At 43.1% G+C, this 17,914-nt stretch overlaps 2 protein-coding genes across 5 annotated transcripts in view; one reads left to right on the top strand and one right to left on the bottom strand.

Annotated features, from left to right (window-relative positions):
- Nucleotides 1–9,070, bottom strand: part of SLC25A12 (solute carrier family 25 member 12) — a 183,816-nt gene extending 174,746 nt beyond the window's left edge. Inside the window, exon 1 of the mRNA XM_070803274.1 lies at nucleotides 9,038–9,070. Coding sequence (XP_070659375.1) covers nucleotides 9,038–9,055 — 18 coding nt within the window. The 5' untranslated portion in view covers nucleotides 9,056–9,070. The remainder of the gene's footprint in view (nucleotides 1–9,037) is intronic.
- Nucleotides 9,071–9,281: 211 nt separating this feature from the next.
- The window catches only part of METAP1D (methionyl aminopeptidase type 1D, mitochondrial), a 77,133-nt gene continuing 68,500 nt past the window's right edge, over nucleotides 9,282–17,914 (top strand). For all 4 annotated transcript variants that reach the window (XM_019970882.2, XM_019970874.2, XM_019970863.2 and 1 more), the window contains exon 1: nucleotides 9,282–9,378. In XM_019970882.2, coding sequence (XP_019826441.1) covers nucleotides 9,339–9,378 — 40 coding nt within the window. In that variant the 5' untranslated portion in view covers nucleotides 9,282–9,338. The remainder of the gene's footprint in view (nucleotides 9,379–17,914) is intronic.

Raw genomic sequence — 17,914 nt, 5'->3', positions numbered from 1 at the left:
ATTTCAAAAGCAAACCGTCCCCACTTCTGACACACCGGCCCTGTGAATCAACACACTAAATGTAAAAGCAAAGCTTTGAAATTTTTCATGTCATAATTTGGGAGGCTTTTCATTACCCTGTGGAGAGATTTAATGCCATAAAAGTGTATCACATGAGTATCTGAAGAGCTGTTGTATGTAAAATGCTACAAGAAATACCTTATAAATTTCTTATTTAAAAAAAAATTTTTTTAAGACCTCCATTGTTAAAATGTTCCCAGGCTGGAGAAGGGACTAATCTTCTTCAACTGAAAGGGCCCCACTAGCTTCACCTTAAAACTAGAAGACGCAGAGTTGGATTAGGTGATCTGTGAAGCCCTTTCCAGTTCTTCAACTGTATTCTTCCTCTTCCCGCTTCATAAAAGACCAGTTGGAAAAATGAGCTTTGGTTGGAGTCTCTGTTCACCTGGACAGTTCTTTATAGATTTTTCATGAATCACATTGGCAGGTGAATCTGCACGGAAGTCTTGGGCTGTGCAGTGTGCCTGCCTGGCTCCCTGAATCCCCCTTTGTGAAGGCTGTGGGGCCACCACAGTGAGGCCTGTTTGCTGTCTGCAACCAGAGCAGCTGCCGCCTTTCTTCCTTTATCCTTTCTCCGGCAAAGGAAAACGCGGTGATGTTTGTGTGTGCTTCAGATGAGGAGAATGCTCTCCAGACAGGTTATTCTCTGGCTTAAAGTGGATGGGGGAGCGCAGCTCAATGGGAAGAGAGGTCAAGGCAGCATCTGCCCCCTTGTTTGTTTCAACAGCTTCCGTCTTGAATATAGAATTTGTTGAGTGAGAGGCAAGCAGAAGTTGAGAAATGCAGTTCAAGCGGTGGTACGTTTCTGCTTAGTTTGTCAGACAGTGTGGGGGACAGAGGTGGGGGGTGGGAGACAAGAAAGGGACACACAGCTAGTCGTTTCTATTATTAAATTCCTTGTTATTTCATAATCTCCACTTCGAAGATTCTTACTGCAGTGTATTCAGGGTGATTGTTGACTAACCAAGGAGTACTGTTTCATGCTTCTAGACAGGGAATACCAAAACTGTAAATATTTTCAACCCCTGATCTTAGTGGTCCAACTGCTTTCTGTAAGAACTGGTCTCACAAAATCCTACAGGACCATATTTTACCGAAACACACTACAGCAAACAGAACCATAAAACCCGCAGAAGAATAAGATAAAAAAATATGAGAAGGTAACCAGGAATGTACCATTATTTCAGGAAGGAAAACACAGTAAAAGGAGTAATCCTATAGAAGGGGGTGAATACTGGGAGGAGAGAAACAAAGGCAGAGTGAAGGCCAAAAGAAAAAAAAAATGTACAGTAGACAGCGACAAAGGTAATAAATACTGTGTATTCCTGTCCTCTTGAATATGGTTTGCCTAGTCTGCTGCTTTTTATTGTATATAGATGTGTGACTAGTCACAGTAAAAATAGATTTCTTCCCTTAGAAAGTTCAGCAAATAGTACATGCACAGAAGGAAATCTGGACAAATAGGTGTTGTGCTAAGTTGCTTTTAGTCGTGTCCAATTTTTTGTGACCTGATGGGCTATAGCCCACCAGGCTTTTCTGTCCATGGGATTCTCTAGGCAAGAATATTGGAGTGGGTTGCCATGCCTTTCCAGGGGATCTTCCCAACCCAGGGATTGAACCCGCATCTCTTATGTCTCCTGCACTGGCAGACAAGTTCTTTACCAATAATGCCACCTGGGAAGCCCTCTGGATGAATATACATCAACTCAGTAACAATGATTACCCAGAGAGAGCTTTTCTGGGGGACTTCTACTTTCTGTATTTTCCATTTCTGTGTTTTTAAAATGTTTTTAAAGAGCACATGTTACATACATGTGTAAACAAACAAAAAAACAGACTTTAAAAAATTCTAAATGAGATCGAGAGCATTTTCCTTTCTCTTCTTTTATAAATGTGGATTCGAGATGCCAAAGGAAGCAGTACTTCGCTTTTACGTCATCTCTGCAGGAAGGATTTTAAACAGGTGCAAGTTTCCTGAGAATTTATTAGCGTTCAGCATTTTTCTCAGTTCTTGGCAGCCAGGGATAGCGAAAATCTATTCCTCACACCTGGTGTTGCTCTTGTAAGGCTTATAGTCTCAAGGTTACTTGCTCTTTCTTTATGGACAATTTTGTGAGCATGTTAGTCTCAGCTTTCCAATTAATTTCCTAAGAACCAAAATAACATCATAATCTCCTTGGAGCCGAGTATGCACTTAAGTATTTATTGATTGGCTGATTGATCACTAAATTCTCTTGGAAACTTTTTGCCTTTCTGCCTTAATTTGCATGGATTCTTCATTCTCCAGAAGCCTGTAAGCAGGTGCTACTTTTCAGAGCTTACTAATTGAGAATAGATAATAGTTGATAATGGTACATGTTTCTACTTAGATAAACCAACTTTCCTTAGAGCCAGTGCCAAGAAATGAGGTCAGGGAAGCCCGGTCACTTAAGATAAAACTCAGCAGCCACTATGAAATACATTTTGGAGGCTCCTCAAAAAACTAAAAATAGGACTACCATGCTGCTGCTGCTGCTAAGTCGCTTCAGTTGTGTCCGACTCTGTGCGACCTCATAGATGGCAGCCCACCAGGCTCCCCTGTCCCTGGGATTCTCCAGGCAAGAACACTGGAGTGGGTTGCCATTTCCTTCTCCAATGCATGAAAGTGAAAAGTGAAAGTGAAGTCGCTCAGTTGTGTCCGACTCCTAGCGACCCCATGGACTGCAGCCTACCAGGCTTCTCCGTCCATGGGATTTTCCAGGCAAGAGTACTGGAGTGGGTTGCCATCGCCTTCTCCGAGGACTACCATATGACCCAGCAATTCCACTTCCTGGGTATATATCCAAAGAAAACTCTAACTTGGAAAGGTACATGTGCCTCAGTGTTAATACCAGCATTATTTACAATGGCCAAGAAATAACTAAGTGTCCATGAACAGGTGAATGAATAAAAAAGATGCAGTATGTGTACATTGGGGCTTCCATGGTAGCTCAGCTGGTAAAGAAGCCACCTGCAAAGCAGGAGACCCCAGTTTGATTCCTGGGTCAGGAAGATCCCCTGAAGAAGGGACAGGCTACTCACTCACTCCAATATTCTTGGGCTTCTCTGGTGGCTCAGATGGTATAGAATCTGCAATGTGGGAGACCTGGGTTCGATCCCTGAGTTGGGAAGATGCCTTGGAGGAGGGCATCGCAGCCCACCCCAGTATTCTTGCCTCGAGAATCCCCATGGACAGAGGAGCCTGGTGGGCTACAGTCCATGGGGTCGCCAAGAGTAAGACACAACTGAGCGACTAAGCACATATGTACAGTGGAATACTACTCAGTCATAAAATATAATGAAATTTTCAATATCTGAAAATAAGGAAATGTTGCAACAACATGGGTTGACCTGGAGGGTTATTGAAATAAGTCAGAGAAAGAAAGACACATACGTTATCACTTATATATGGATTCTATAAGATAAACTAGTGAGTATAACACAAACAAACTCACAGATAACAGAGAACAAACTAGTAGTTATTGGTGGGGAGCAGCAAGGGGAGGAGGGCACGAAAGGGGTGGGGGATGAAGGACACAGTAGTATGCATAAAGTAAGTAAGCTCCAGGGGTATACTGTACAATGCAGGGAATACAGCCAGCATTTTATAATAGCTATAAAGGGAACACGTGTGCTTGCATGCATGCTAAGTCGCTTCATTCGTGTCCGACTCTCTGTGACGCTATAGACTGTAGCCCCCCCAGGGTCCTCTGTCCATGGGATTCTCCAGGCAAGAATACTGGAGTGGGTTGCCATGCCCTCCTCCAGGGGATCTTCCTGACCCAGGGATCGAAACCAAGTTTCCCGCATCTGCTGTATTGGCAGGTGTATCCTTTAGCACGAGCACCACCTGGGAAGCCCGTAAATGGAATATAATCTATAAAATGTTTGAATCATTTTGCAATTAATGTAATATTGTAAATCAACTATAACTCATTTGAAGAAAAAAAGATAACACTCAAAGGCATCAGTGAGTGAGGTCTGGGACCAACCCTCATCCTCGTCCTTACAGTCTTCCCACCCCTTCCCTCTCTTGGCCCCTGCCACCATTCCAGGTAGGCTGCTGCCCCAACAATGGATAGGCTGTTACGCTGAAGCACTATTTCTGCTTACAAATCTCCCATAATATCTTTCAAGCCAAGAGGCCAGAGCAGCTTGAAATGAATGCAGGCCAGACTGTGCCTGAGAGCAACTCCCTGGGGACAAAGTTTGGTCTTACCCTACAGCTAAGTTAGCCCTCTCTGGTCCCATTCTTCTCTGCTTAATCACACTGACAGGCTGCTCAGGAGGGTGCAACATGCTCTTCTCTGAGCCCACTTGGATGATGCCTATAAATGGCTATAGATTCACAAAATCTTCAGAATTTCTATGTAGGAGGGTCACAGGCAATCTTGGTGGAAGGGGGTGGAACATAAAGTTTCATTGGCCCAGGAATTATATGATCCAGAAAATGTCATTATACAAATTAAAAATGGGAGGGCAGGAGGGCCACATACGATTAGAGCCCCTCCCTGCCCCCTGATTTCCTCTAGGCATTGCCAGAGACGAGGGAAGCAGGGCACAGCAGCAAGGAGAAACCCCCTTGATTTCCTATAACTGTCTTGCATATGACATCACCTGTCCTCAAAAAAACATGGAGCATTTATACATTTTCTCTAAGGGTCCCCCTAGATTGGGTGCTAAGTTGCTTCGGTTGTGTCCAATTCTTTGTGAGCCTGTGGACCACAGCCCATCAGGCTCCCCTGTCCATGGGATTCTCCAAGCAAGAATACTGGAGTGGGTTGCCATGTCCTCCTCCAGGGGATCTTCCCAACCCAGGGCTCGAACCCACATCTCTTAGGTCTCCTACACTGATAGGCGGGTTCTTTACCACTAGCACCACCTGGGAAGCCCCAGAGATTAGCCAGTAACATGTCTACCATTGTCTCAAGTGGTCCAGGAAACAATATTCTGCCAAACAAGTTGGCTAAGAGAGTGCCCTAGCAACTTTCTGCCTGAACATATATAATCGTGTGAAGCTGGACCTTAACTTTAGGGGGTCCAGTCAGCTACGCAGACAGGTCCCTGTTAAATATGCAACTTGTGCTTATGCAGGACTCCCAGTTCTTGAAAAGGATGTTCATTTGACTTTTTAATAAGTGTAAATAAATAAAAGCATTTCCTCACACTAAAACTGAACACATTGGAGGGCAGGATGGGAAATATTCTTCCCAAGCCATAGAGTAAAATGCTAAGATACGATCCTGATATAAAACCAAAACGCTAATTTTCTGGTTCAGATGGCAAACTGAGAAGTAAGTTCAGGGAGAATGAAGGCACCTGGGGTTGACAGCCCCACTGAAGCTATGCAGGTCCCAGGACACCAGTTTCCCCCAGCAGGCCACTGTAGTGCCCGGTAGGAAACACCACAGTCTCAGTTAGTCTTATGTTTGTATGTAACAAGTTTCTTCTACAGATACATACCTTAGTGTAAGGGCTAAGGGCTTCTACACCTTAGTCTTTATGTTGCATTATAGGTAATCTTCATAAGTATTTAAAAACCTAGTGAGACAAGTTACAGGATGCTGCTGCTGCTGCTGCTAAGTCGCTTCAGTCGTGTCCGACTCTGTGCGACCCCATGGACTGAAGCCTACCAGGCTCCTCCATCCATGGGATTTTCCAGGCAAGAGTACTGGAGTGGGGTGCCATTGCCTTCTCAGGTTACAGGATGATGTCTTTACAAAGCAAAAGTTATTTTCAAAGGGATTTACTTCAGGTAGCAAAATCTCTAGAGCTTTTAAATTGCGAATTGGAATCACAAATTCAGGATCTTCATTATGGAAACCAAAATAATTTCAATTTTACTACAAACTATATACAGTATTTGAAAAAGTTATGTAGTATGTCTATAATAAAATATCATTAAGTAGAAGAAGGAGGAAGGAAAAAATGACTTTTAGAAAATGAGAATATCAGAATTTATTTCTGATTTATCTCTTTAATAAAAGAAGATTAAAAGATATAAAAGGATGTTAATAATGGGGAGGGTGGTGGGAGGGGGGTTCAGGATTGGGAACACGTGTACACCCATGGTGGATTCATGTTGATGTATGGCAAAGCCAATACAATATTGTAAAGTAATTAGCCTCCAATTAAAATAAGTAAATTAAAAAAAAAAAAGATGCTAATAAGACAACCTTTTAAAAACCGAGGAATGGGGCTTCCCTGGTGGTCCAGGGGTTAAAAATCCATCTGCCTTGCAGTGAAAAGGATGTGGGTTCAATCCCTAGTAGGGAAAGGAACTAAGATCCCACATGCCATGGAGCAACTAAGCCTCTGAGACACAGCTAGCGAGTCCATGTGACACAACGAAAAGTCCTGCATGATGGGATGAGGGTCTGGCCTGCGGCAACTAAGACTGGATGCAGCCAAATAAATAAAGTAATTAAAAATAACAAGGTAAAACCCTATAAAACAATACTTTCACAATAAAAATATTTAACATCGCAGAATGAACTTCTCGATATAGAAACTGAAGATATTAAAAAGTTACCCTTTATTTCTTGAACTCTGGTTTTGAAAAATTATTCAACTTTTTTTTTCAAAAAATACAAAATCTGAAAAATGGTGGAAGTTCAAATCAATGCAGTGCCACAACATAACCTTCATTTCATAGGAAAGATGGGCAGAAACAGAGAAGAGAAGTGAGTCAATAGTAGTTACTCACCTAAATGAAAGCCATCTAATGCCCTTATACCCAGGATCACAGATGTTAGAATTACTAGGGATCTTTTAAAGGGCTTCCCTGATGGCTCAGAGAGTAAAGAATCCACCTATCATGCAGGAGACTTGGGTTCAAATCCCTGAGCTGGCAAGATTCCTCTGGAGAAGTTACTGGCTACCCACTCCAGTATTCTCTCCTAGAGAATTCCATGGACAGAGGAGTGGTCGCAGAGTCAAACATGACTGTACGACTAACACTTTTACGTAGATGCCAGGAGTCTAGCCCTTTATATGGTCGATCAGTATGCATATATCTTATATAAATCGATGATTTTGGAGGACACACTCTGGCAGTTCTCGATCTTTCCAATGTCAGAAGCATGTTATGAAAGAAGCTAAATCAAGAATCAGTGGGCAAGTTATTACCTGTGCAAGTTCATATCTGCTTCATTTCTAGCTCATCCTGGATGTCCACATGCTACGCTGAATTTACTGGTGACTTCCTCACTGGATTACAGTATAGTGGTGCCACCTGATTCTCACAGTTTTCTTTTCCTTCTAGTTGAAGGGGGATAAATCGTGCATTTGTTTTTCAAGGATTGGTGGTAGTTTAGTCACTCAGTCATGTCCAACTCTGTATGACCCCAAGGACTGTAGATTGCCAGGCTCTTCTAACCATGGGATTCTCCAGGCAAGAATACTGGAGTGGGTTGCCATGGCCTTCCCCAGGGGATCTTCCTGACCCGGGGATCTAACCTGGGTCTCCTGCACTGCAGGCAGATTCTTTACTGACTGAACCACCAGGGAAGCCCAAGGATTGGCTGAGCTGAATCACATAAACATGTGCTCCATTTCAGCTGTTTTGAAATTGGGCTTAATGCCCTCTGACATTTCTCTTGGGACTTCTAGGTTTCTTTTTTCTGCACACTTCTTGAGACGCGGCGCTCTGCTAACTTTCAGGTTCCTTTCCTACACTCATGTCGTTGGCTTCAGTTACAGCGAGCACAGATTACGACATTAAAAAACTCTCTCCTTGGAACTGATCTGCATTTGAAAAAGGTGGGGCTTGAAGTCACCTGAAAGTATTCTTCATTCTCATCCTTGTGCATCTTATCTACCTCAGTGGAAAACATTTTTTTCCCTTTATCTTTCAAGGTGACCCGAAAGCATACAAAACTGGGTCTCCAAGAAGTATAGGTGTGTCCTCTTACGAACTACCCAAATTCACTCTCCTTAAAAGTAAAATTATCAGGACCATGGAGGCATTAAAAGGATTGAGCTCTAACTAAGTATTCTAAGATTTGATGTTTCTGATGAGTGGAAAAGCAATTTTGTAACAGAAAGTATGTGATTCTATTTAAAATATTTACATATATTTGCCTGTAAAAGACATAGGATGACTGCACACAGGGGCTGACTGGAGAGTGGGATTGTGGTGTGTAGACAAGGTGAGGAAGGGGATTTACGCTTTTTAAAAAAATCACTTCTGAACTGTCTGGGTTTTTCACTGTGTAGTTAAGTTACATTCTTAAATGTTAATTAGGTGACATCACACACATTCACCAAGAATCCTTATCAGTCTTCACTGCATTTGGAAACTGTTATATTGTTGGTTTGACTGTGTTAATGCAGAGTTCAATTTCTTCACCAGACATTCCTTCATTCCTTGCATATCAGGTTCTTCGATGGGTACCAAGATGAATACTACCTGCTCTGTGACAGGATGGAAATGTGCCCCAGAATGCAGATAAGAGGAATAGTGAATTTGGTAAAAATGGGCACCGTCATCACTAGGGATCCATCAGCTCCCTCACTTGGTTCATAATTGGCCTTCGGAAGCCTTCATCTTTTGGCAGCACAATTAGCAGACATCATCCTCTCATTCTTAAAAGTCACATTTAGGATTAAGACTCCAGTTAACACCACTGAACTGGAGGTGTCCTCGGGGAAAGAGAAGTCCCTGAATATACCCACTGTGGAACCCAGAATAGATTTTGCAGCTGTACACAGATCCTGTCTTGTCTGTTGTCTCTGCTGAGTAATGTAGATTCTGGGACAGCCAAGGGGGCAGGCAGCTGGTGACTTTGAACCAAATTTTACCTTTCAGCTGAATCCAGGGGAAAATAGGCAACAAAGTGGCAGACGATGATGCAAAGTGCTATGTTGAACGCTAGATTGTGCTTTATTTTTTTCCTCCCAACTTCACGTTTCCATGCACCAAAATGTTGATGCTACAAATATTGGATACTACGCTTACCTGACAGGCTTCTTCCATCCCACCTGGGCGCGGGGGCTCAGAGAGAGTGCGCGAACCGCTGCTGCAGCCCGCCTCTCGTGGCTGGAGCGGGCTCGGCCGGCCGCGGGATCCCCTACTGGCCCGGGTGCCCGAGCCGCTCCGCCGCCAGAGCTCCCGCAGTCAGCCCCCGGCGCGCACGCGCGCTCCCCTCCGGCGGCCTCGGCGCCTCTGGTTTTTGGCAGCGCGGCGAGTGGAAGGCTCCGACGGGCGGGGCGGGGCGGGGCGAGGTGCGAGAGTTTGTGGCCACGTGACCGACGCCAACATGGCGGCGCCCAGCGGCTTGCACCTGTTCGTCCGAAGAGGTAAGTTCCTAGAGGTGCGCGAGGGTTCTCATCGTCGCTCACTTGCTACGCAGTCGGGTTCAAAGGGATACACGTCCGCGATCAGACATCTCGGCGTACCAGATTGTGCTTTCAGTCCTGCGGACATATGCAGGCACACGTTACCACTTGTCACAGAAACAGATCCGCGTGTGTTCGTCACTTGCTTAGATCACGTCACGGCGTGGCATCTATTTGCAGTCCCTCATTGAGATTTATGGGACATTATCTGAAGTTTTCTTCGCCCACGTCAGCTGTGTGATTGGTGCAGCAAACTTATTTATTCCGGCTGCAGAGCGATGAACCTACAGTAACGGAAATGCTCCTCGACACTCAGTTGCCGCAGAGAATGCAACTTGTATCTATTGGCATTATCCAACACGTCTTTGGGGCAGCTTGCAAAATGTGATTATTCTCTTCCACTGTCTTAAGAAGAGGAGAAATTATGTCTGTTTAGCTTTAAATAGGTGTCATTCTATTATTCTTGGGTGGTGGTTTAGTCGCTCAGTCATGTCCGACTCTGGGCGACCCCATTGACTTTAGCGCGCCAGGCTCCTCTGTTTGAGGGATTCTCCAGGCAAGAATACTGGACTGCGTTGCCATGTCCTTCTCCAGGGGACCTTTCCGATCCAGGGATCGAACCTGGGTCTCCTGCACTGCGGGCGGATACTTTACTGAGTGAGCCACAAGGGAAGCCCTTGTGTAAGTGGTGAAATTTTAGTAAATGTGCAAATAGTTTTGCAGATGAATCTGTGTTGGATTTGAACTGGTTTCTGAATCTTTGTTGGAAAGAATTGGAAAGTTTTTTCAAAACTGGGGGAGGAAGGGAATTAAAATATTTTTAAGAACACTTTAGCTGTCAGGTATGTAGGAACAACAGTCTTGTGAGGCAAATACTACTTTCACGGCAAATAGCTACCATTTTTAAGTGCCTTTTATGTATTAATACGTAATACCGTGTTAAGCATCTTACATGTGCTAACTACTTTTTTTGAGCGGGGGCGGGGTGCCACACGTGGGATATTAGTTTCTGGACCGGGGGCGGAGAGGAGGGGAACTCCAGTCCCTGGCACTGGGAGTCTTAACTACAGAACCACCAAGGAAGTCGTGCTAATTGCCTTTTAAAACTCAATGAGTTCGGCATTATTATGTTTGCTGATGAGAAAAGCGAGACAAAGAGGTTAAGTAATAAGACCATGATTGCACAGATTGTAAGAGGCAAAATGGGCATTTGAATATAACTCTGATTTTTTTTAAGGGTTCATTCCTCTGTCCTGCATGGCATGGTCTCTTCACAGAAATCAGTGTGCAAAGTAGAAAATCAGAGACAGGACAAATATGATGAGTGTGTGTGAAAAGTAAAGAGAAAGATGTTTTTAGAGAAGAAGGAGGTTGGTAGGAGGATAGACCTGTTTTTTTGTGTGTTAGTGGAGTGAGGAACCTCGGGGAGATTTGAGGTGAGAGATGTGTAAAGGGTCGGTGATGTAGGAAGTAATTTGGACGGGTTGGATGGGAGAGTGGAAACCTATGTGAAAGAACAGCCTTGTGAAAAGTGCACCAATTTACACCTCTTAAGATCTGGGCTCCAATCCAAACTATTTATTCATCAAGTTACTTTTTGTTTCCTCTTTTGACAAGAACTAATGGTGTTTAGACCTTTTTTAGGAACTGCAGGTAATGGTGAAGAGGATCTGGGCAGATAGTCAAGGTAGAGGAAGAGCCAGAACACACACATGCACACACATGTATTAAATGCATACACATATATGTATGCATGTGTATAGAATCTTTGTGGATTATAGAAACAAGATATTCATCATTTTTCTCGCTTATGATTTTGACAAATGATGGTTCAGACAATCTTGGAAAAAGCTCTTACAGAAAAAGCTGTAGTAATGCTTCCCATTACACTCCACGAGGGTTATCTTCTGACTCGAAGTGGAGGATCTTCTGATTAGAAGAGGGAGGGAAAATACGTCATCAGGAAGAAGTCTGGTGATGGGGAAAGCCCCCTTTATGGACTATTCATAACTAGTTTTATGTTGCAGACAGGTTGTCTTGTACTACCTACTCTCCACCCTTCAGGGTTGAAAATGAAGGGTAAATTTATTGAGTCCTCTCTCCTCTTTCTTTCTCCTTTTCACCTTTCAGTTCAGTTCAGTCGCTCAGTCATGTCCGACTCTTTGAGACCCCATGTATCGCAGCACACCAGGCCTCCCTGTCCATCACCAACTCCCGGAGTTCACCCAAACTCATGTCTATTGAGTCAGTGATGCCATCCAGCCATCTCATCCTCTGTTGTCCCCTTCTCCTCCTGCCTCCAATCCCTCCCAGCATCAGAGTCTTTTCCAATGAGTCAATTCTTCACATGAGGTGGCCAAAATATTGGAGTTTTAGCTTTATCATCATTTCTTCCAAAGAAATCCCAGGACTGATCTCCTTTAGAATGGACTGATTGGACCTCCTTGCAGTCCAAGGGATTCGCAAGAGTCTTCTCCAACACCACAGTTCAAAAGCATCAATTCTTTGGCACTCAGCTTTCTTTACAGTCCAACTCTCACATCCATACATGACCACTGGAAAAACCATAGCCTTGACTAGACAGATCTTTGTTGGCAAAGTAATGTCTCTGCTTTTGAATATGCTATCTAGGTTGGTCATAACTTTCCTTCTAAGGAGTAAGCGTCTTTTAATTTCATGGCTGCAGTCACCATCTGCAGTGATTTTGGAGCCCAAAAAAATAAAGTCTGACACTGTTTCCAGTGTTTCCCCATCTATTTCCCATGAAGTGATGGGACCATGCCATGGTCTAAGATGCCATGATCTTAGTTTTCTGAATGTTGAGCTTTAAGCCAACTTTTTCACTCTCCTCTTTCACTTTCATCAAGAGGCTTTTTAGTTCCTCTTCACTTTCTGCCATAAGGGTGGTGTCATCTGCATATCTGAGGTTATTGATATTTCTCCCAGCAATCTTAATTCCAGCTTGTGCTTCTTCCAGCCCAGCGTTTCTCATGATGTACTCTGCATATAAGTTAAATAATCAGGGTGACAATATACTGCCTTGACGTACTCCTTTTCCTATTTGGAACCAGTCTGTTGTTTTATGTCCAGTTCTAACTATTGCTCCCTGACCTGCTTATAGGTTTCTCAAGAGGCAGGTCAGGTGGTCTGGTATTCCCATCTCTTGAAGAATTTTCCACAGTTTATTGTGATCCACACTGTCAAAGGCTTTGGCATAGTCAATAAAGAAGAAATAGATGTTTTTCTGGAACTCTCTTGCTTTTTCCATGATCCAGTGGATGTTGGCAATTTGATCTCTGGTTCCTCTGCCTTTTCTAAAACCAGCTTCAACATCAGAAAGTTCACAGTTCACGTATTGCTGAAGCCTGGCTTGGAGAATTTTGAGCATTACCTTACTAGCGTGTGAGATGAGTGCAATTGTGCGGTAGTTTGAGCATTCTTTGGCCTTGCCTTTCTTTGGGATTGGAATGAAAACTGACCTTTTCCAGTCCTGTGGCCACTGCTGAGTTTTCCAAATTTGCTGGCATATTGAGTGCAGCACTTTCACAGCATCATCTTTTAGGAGTTGAAATAGCTCCACTGGAATTCCATCACCTCCACTCGCTTTGTTCGTAGTGATGCTTTCTAAGGCCCACTTGACTTCACATTCCAGGATGTCTGGCTCTAGGTGAGTGATCACACCATCGTGATTATCTTGGTCGTGAAGCTCTTTTTTGTACAATTCTTCTGTGTATTCTTGCCACCTCTTCTTAATATCTTCTGCTTCTGTTAGGTCCATACCATTTCTGTTCTTTATTGAGCCCATCTTTGCATGAAATGTTCCCTTGGTATCTCTAATTTTCTTGACGAGATCCCTAGTCTTTCCCATTCTGTTGTTTTCCTCTATTTCTTTGCATTGATCGCTGAGGAAGGCTTTCTTATTTCTCCTTGCTATTCTTTGGAACTCTGCATTCAGATGCTTATATCTTTCCTTTTCTCCTTTGCTTTCCACTTCTCTTCTTTTCACAGCTATTTGTAAGGCCTCCCCAGACCTTAACCCCTTTAGATTGATGTAAATTAATCCACTCTAAGTCTTTGGGCCAGTATTTATCATCAGCAGCTGTGTGCACATTTCCCTCCTGGAAAATGGGAAGAAGAGACTTTTTAACTGCTTAAGAAGGGCATAAGGGCCTTGAGCCCTGAGGCACGGCCATACTTGTTCTCTTCTGTCGTGAGCTAAGGGATGGATTAAAACTATGAGTAGTGACGTTGGCAAGGGGAAAGGACATATTAGTCTCTTGGAACATAGAGAGAAGGTAACAAGCCCTTTAGGGATGGAACTGTTCCTAGTATTAACACTGGCAGTAAATCCCAGATCATGGTGCAGAATCCCTAACGGGGTCCCAGGAACTTTGTTTAATCTCACTCCCACCTCCCACTTTATTAGAATCTTTGTTCCAGCTCCCAAAGCTTCCATGTGAGATTCTTAGGTTGCACAGTGAGTATGGGAAGGAAAAGTGTGGGGCAGGCAAAGACGGAGGCATGTTTTCTCTTTTACACTCATGTGCCTTTTATGAGCCAGTCTCTCCTGGCTTGCCCCTTTTCTCTGATTTTCCTGGACTTTCACTAGGCTTTTCTTCTACTTCTAGGTTTATAAATATTAGTGTTCCCTAAGATTCTGTTCTAAGCCCTCATCCCTGTTTCCTTTCCTGATTGTCAGCAATCATGTTTACCCACCTCAAATGACTGCCAAATCTATACAATTTAAAAAAAAATCAGCAGAATACCCCCTAGAACCGAACACTGGGCCTTAACTCCCTCTCTCTGTTAAGCATCTTTTCCTGATGTCTCACAGTCCCTTAAGTTCAACAAGTTCAACATGGAAGTGAGTGTTTTCCCCCATGTCTTCTGCTTCTCCATTATATACTCTATCTCCATCACTGGCATCACCCTCCAGGCACTACCTCAGTATAAGCATGTAAGTTCTTTTGGTCCTTCCCACCGCCTTCAGCGTCTATGTTCAGTGAGTCAGTAAATCCCATTTCTTGGATGCCTCCAGCTTTTTGCATGGTCTGGGTACGAGTCTTTACCGTCCCTTGTAATTAGTGTCCACTTTAGTCTGTCTTCTTCCCTACAACTGTCTTTCTAGAATTCAGGTCTGGTTATGATGCTTCCCTACTTAAAAAAACAAAACCAAACAAACAAACCCCGAGAACTCTTCATTGCTGGTCTAAAGTCTGAATCTCTTAGGATCAAAGGATAACTCCATCTCAGCCTGGCCTCAGTTTACCTCTTCAGCCTCATCTCCTGCCACTTTCCTAAACTCATATCTGCTAAGGTTTGCCATTGAGTACCTCCTTAATTGCTTTGTCTGCTGTGTCCTTTATTCACCCAGCAAATCATTCATCCTTCAAGGCCACACTTAAATGCCATCTCTCCTTTGAAGCTGTCTTTGCTTCTACCCAGGCTGAACTAACCCAATCTGCTTCAGTAGCACTGAGGTCATGCCTTTATCACAACGCTTATTACCCTGAATCAGAGTATGTACACTTATATGAAAAGTATTTTACACCTCCATCTCTCCTGCTAGAATGGGAGCTTCTTAGAGACAAGAATCTTATCTTCTTCATCTCTGTCTTCCCCAAATGTGGCGTACAATATATGTGCATAGTAAGTACTCACTTTCATAACTGAATGAAAGACCTTTCAGAATGCAACCTCCTGTAGAAATATTTGTGCACAAAATTTATATTGTAGGCCTAAAGAATAATTTATCTCAAAATGTCAGTTTTTGTCATATGACTGGCATAGATAGTGACTTCATTCCCTGCCCACCCCTTTTATGTTCCATCTCCCTCCAAGATTATTTTTAGGCAATTTTACTTCTGGACACCTTTTTCGGCAACTGTGAGAATTTTGTTCCATGGAATTTGAGTTGTGAGTCAGACTTATTAGAGATAATTAGGAAAAAGAGGTTGGGAAAAGGGAAGGGAAGAGATCTGAAAGAGAAGCGCTTGAGGTGTAAGCAGTATAGAAGGCTTATGGAAGTGTAAGCATGAAGAAAGCTTATGGAAGTAAACCTGTGGAGCGAACTGAAACCAGCGAGAGGAGAGGGGACAGACTGTGAGTAAGTCCAGCAGAAAGCCTAAGAAAGGCACAGTTGGTGGGTATGTGAAGTAGTTTGGCCTTGCCAGAGGGCTGTGTGGCCACGTGTATCAAGGTGTAAGGTATACATCAGATCAGATCAGATCAGTCGCTCAGTCGTGTCCGACTCTTTGCGACCCCATGAATCGCAGCATGCCAGGCCTCCCTGTCCATCACCAACTCCCAGAGTTCACCCAGGCTCAGTCCATCGAGTCAGTGATGCCATCCAGCCATCTCATCCTCTGTCATCCCCTTCTCCTCCTGCCCCCAATCCCTCCCAGCATCAGAGTCTTTTCCAATGAGTCAGCTCTTCGCATGAGGTGGCCAAAGTACTGGAGTTTCAGCTTTAGCATCATTCCCTCCAAAGAAATCCCAGGGCTGATCTCCTTCAGAATGGACTGGTTGGATCTCTTTGCAGTCCAAGGACTCTCAAGAGTCTTCTCCAACACCACAGTTCCAAAGCATCAATTCTTCGGCGCTCAGCCTTCTTCACAGTTCAACTCTCATACTTTTTAGCTAACAATTCTGCTTTTAGGAATTTATCTTGAGAGAACGATAGGATGAGTGTACCAAGATGGATGAATAAGAAGGTAACTTTATAATAATAGTGATTGGGAAATATTCACCAGAATCTGAATCTGAAATGGCTTGGTAAGAGAATGACCAAATAAATTATGGTTCCCCCATGCAATGGGGTGCTATGCAGTCATTAAAAAAGATGATGTAGATGTACTATGGACTGAAGTATTCATGGGTATATATGGAGGAGAAAAACCTGGGTATAGAACAGTAAATCCTACTTACATCAAGTTTTGCTTCCTTTTATGTATACATGCCCAAAGAGATATCTAGGATGATGTTCACCCAAGTGTTCATAGCAGTTATTTCCAAATGGTGAGATTGGACTGATTTTTACTTTATGCTTGATGTGTTTGAATTTTATACATTGAAAAGATAACATTTTTATTTTCCAAAGCTTTTGTTTAAACTGTATAAAAGAAAAAAGCAAACAAACAAATACAGAAGATAGCAAATGTTTGAATGGGACCAGATCCAAGGGGAAAATGTCTTTTACTGTGCATAATCTCTGCAACAAAGCAAAATGTCTATGTAAATTATAATATAGAAAAGGAACACCTTTACAATTTCCAGGATGAAAAAATGGTAACTGGAAATTACTTACATATACTGTAGTTTAAGATACATTTAAAGCTATTAATATTTTATCATTCTTTTTTAAGCATATATGCAAAATAGTTACAAGTGCTTTTGTTTATTTAAGAAATCTAAGGCCATAGATTTCTTTCATTAAGAATTTTCTTATGATAGTGCTTTTTCAAAAATTTAGCCTCCAGATAGCAGAGGGCTATTGTACCTCAGAAATTAGGTACTTTAAACTTTTGTCAACGACCTGAGATCCTTGGGAAACAGTGGAAACAGTGGCTGACTTTATTTTTCTGGGCTTCAGAATCACTGCAGATGGTGATTGCAGCAATGAAATTAAAAGACGCTTACTCCTTGGAAGGAAAGTTACAACCAACCTGGAAAGCGTATTTAAAAGCAGAGACATTACTTTGCCAAAAAAGGTCCGTCTAGTCAAGGCTATGGTTTTTCCAGCGGTCATGTATGGATGCGAGAGTTGGACTGTAAAGAAAGCTGAGTGCCGAAGAGTTGATGCTTTTGAACTGTGGTGTTGGAGAAGACTCTTGAGAGTCCCTTGGACTGCAAGGAGATCCAACCAGTCCATCCTAAAGGAGATCAGTCCTGGGTGTTCATTGAAAGGACTGATGTTGAAGCTGAAACTCCAATACTTTGGCCACCTGATGTGAAGAGCTGACTCATTTGAAAAGACCCTGATGCTGGGAAAGATTGAGGGCAGGAGAAGAAGGGGACGACAGAGGATGAGATGGCTAGATGGCATCATCGACTCGATGGACATAGGTTTGGGTAAACTCCGGGAGTTGGTGATGGACAGGGAGGCCTGGCATGCTGCAGTCCATGGGGTCGCAAAGAGTCTGACATGACTGAGCGACTGAACTGAACTGGATGCAGCCCATGGGTGATTTGGAACATACTATCAATAAGGAGCTTCCTGTGACTTAAACTCTATGTGGATAACCAGAGAACGGAGATGGATTTTTGCTATACGATATTTTTTAACAAATGGCTTTCAACTCTGTTATGGCTTGTTACTACATAAATTAAAGCATGCTTAAGTAACAATCAAATCATGGCCCCAAAGTCCCTAAAGTCAGACTTGTCCCTCAAGTCATATATGCTCCTATGTCTTCCCTCTGCCTGAGATCGCTTTCTTTCACAAAGTTCCTGTCTCCTGTTGAAATTATGAATCATAATGCACAGTACAGAACATGTA

Source organism: Bos indicus, chromosome 2, assembly GCF_029378745.1.
Source record: "Bos indicus isolate NIAB-ARS_2022 breed Sahiwal x Tharparkar chromosome 2, NIAB-ARS_B.indTharparkar_mat_pri_1.0, whole genome shotgun sequence".
Taxonomy (NCBI): Eukaryota; Metazoa; Chordata; class Mammalia; order Artiodactyla; family Bovidae; genus Bos; species Bos indicus.
Note: the sequence above shows the minus strand (reverse complement) of the source record. Positions and strands in the feature narration are given on the sequence as shown.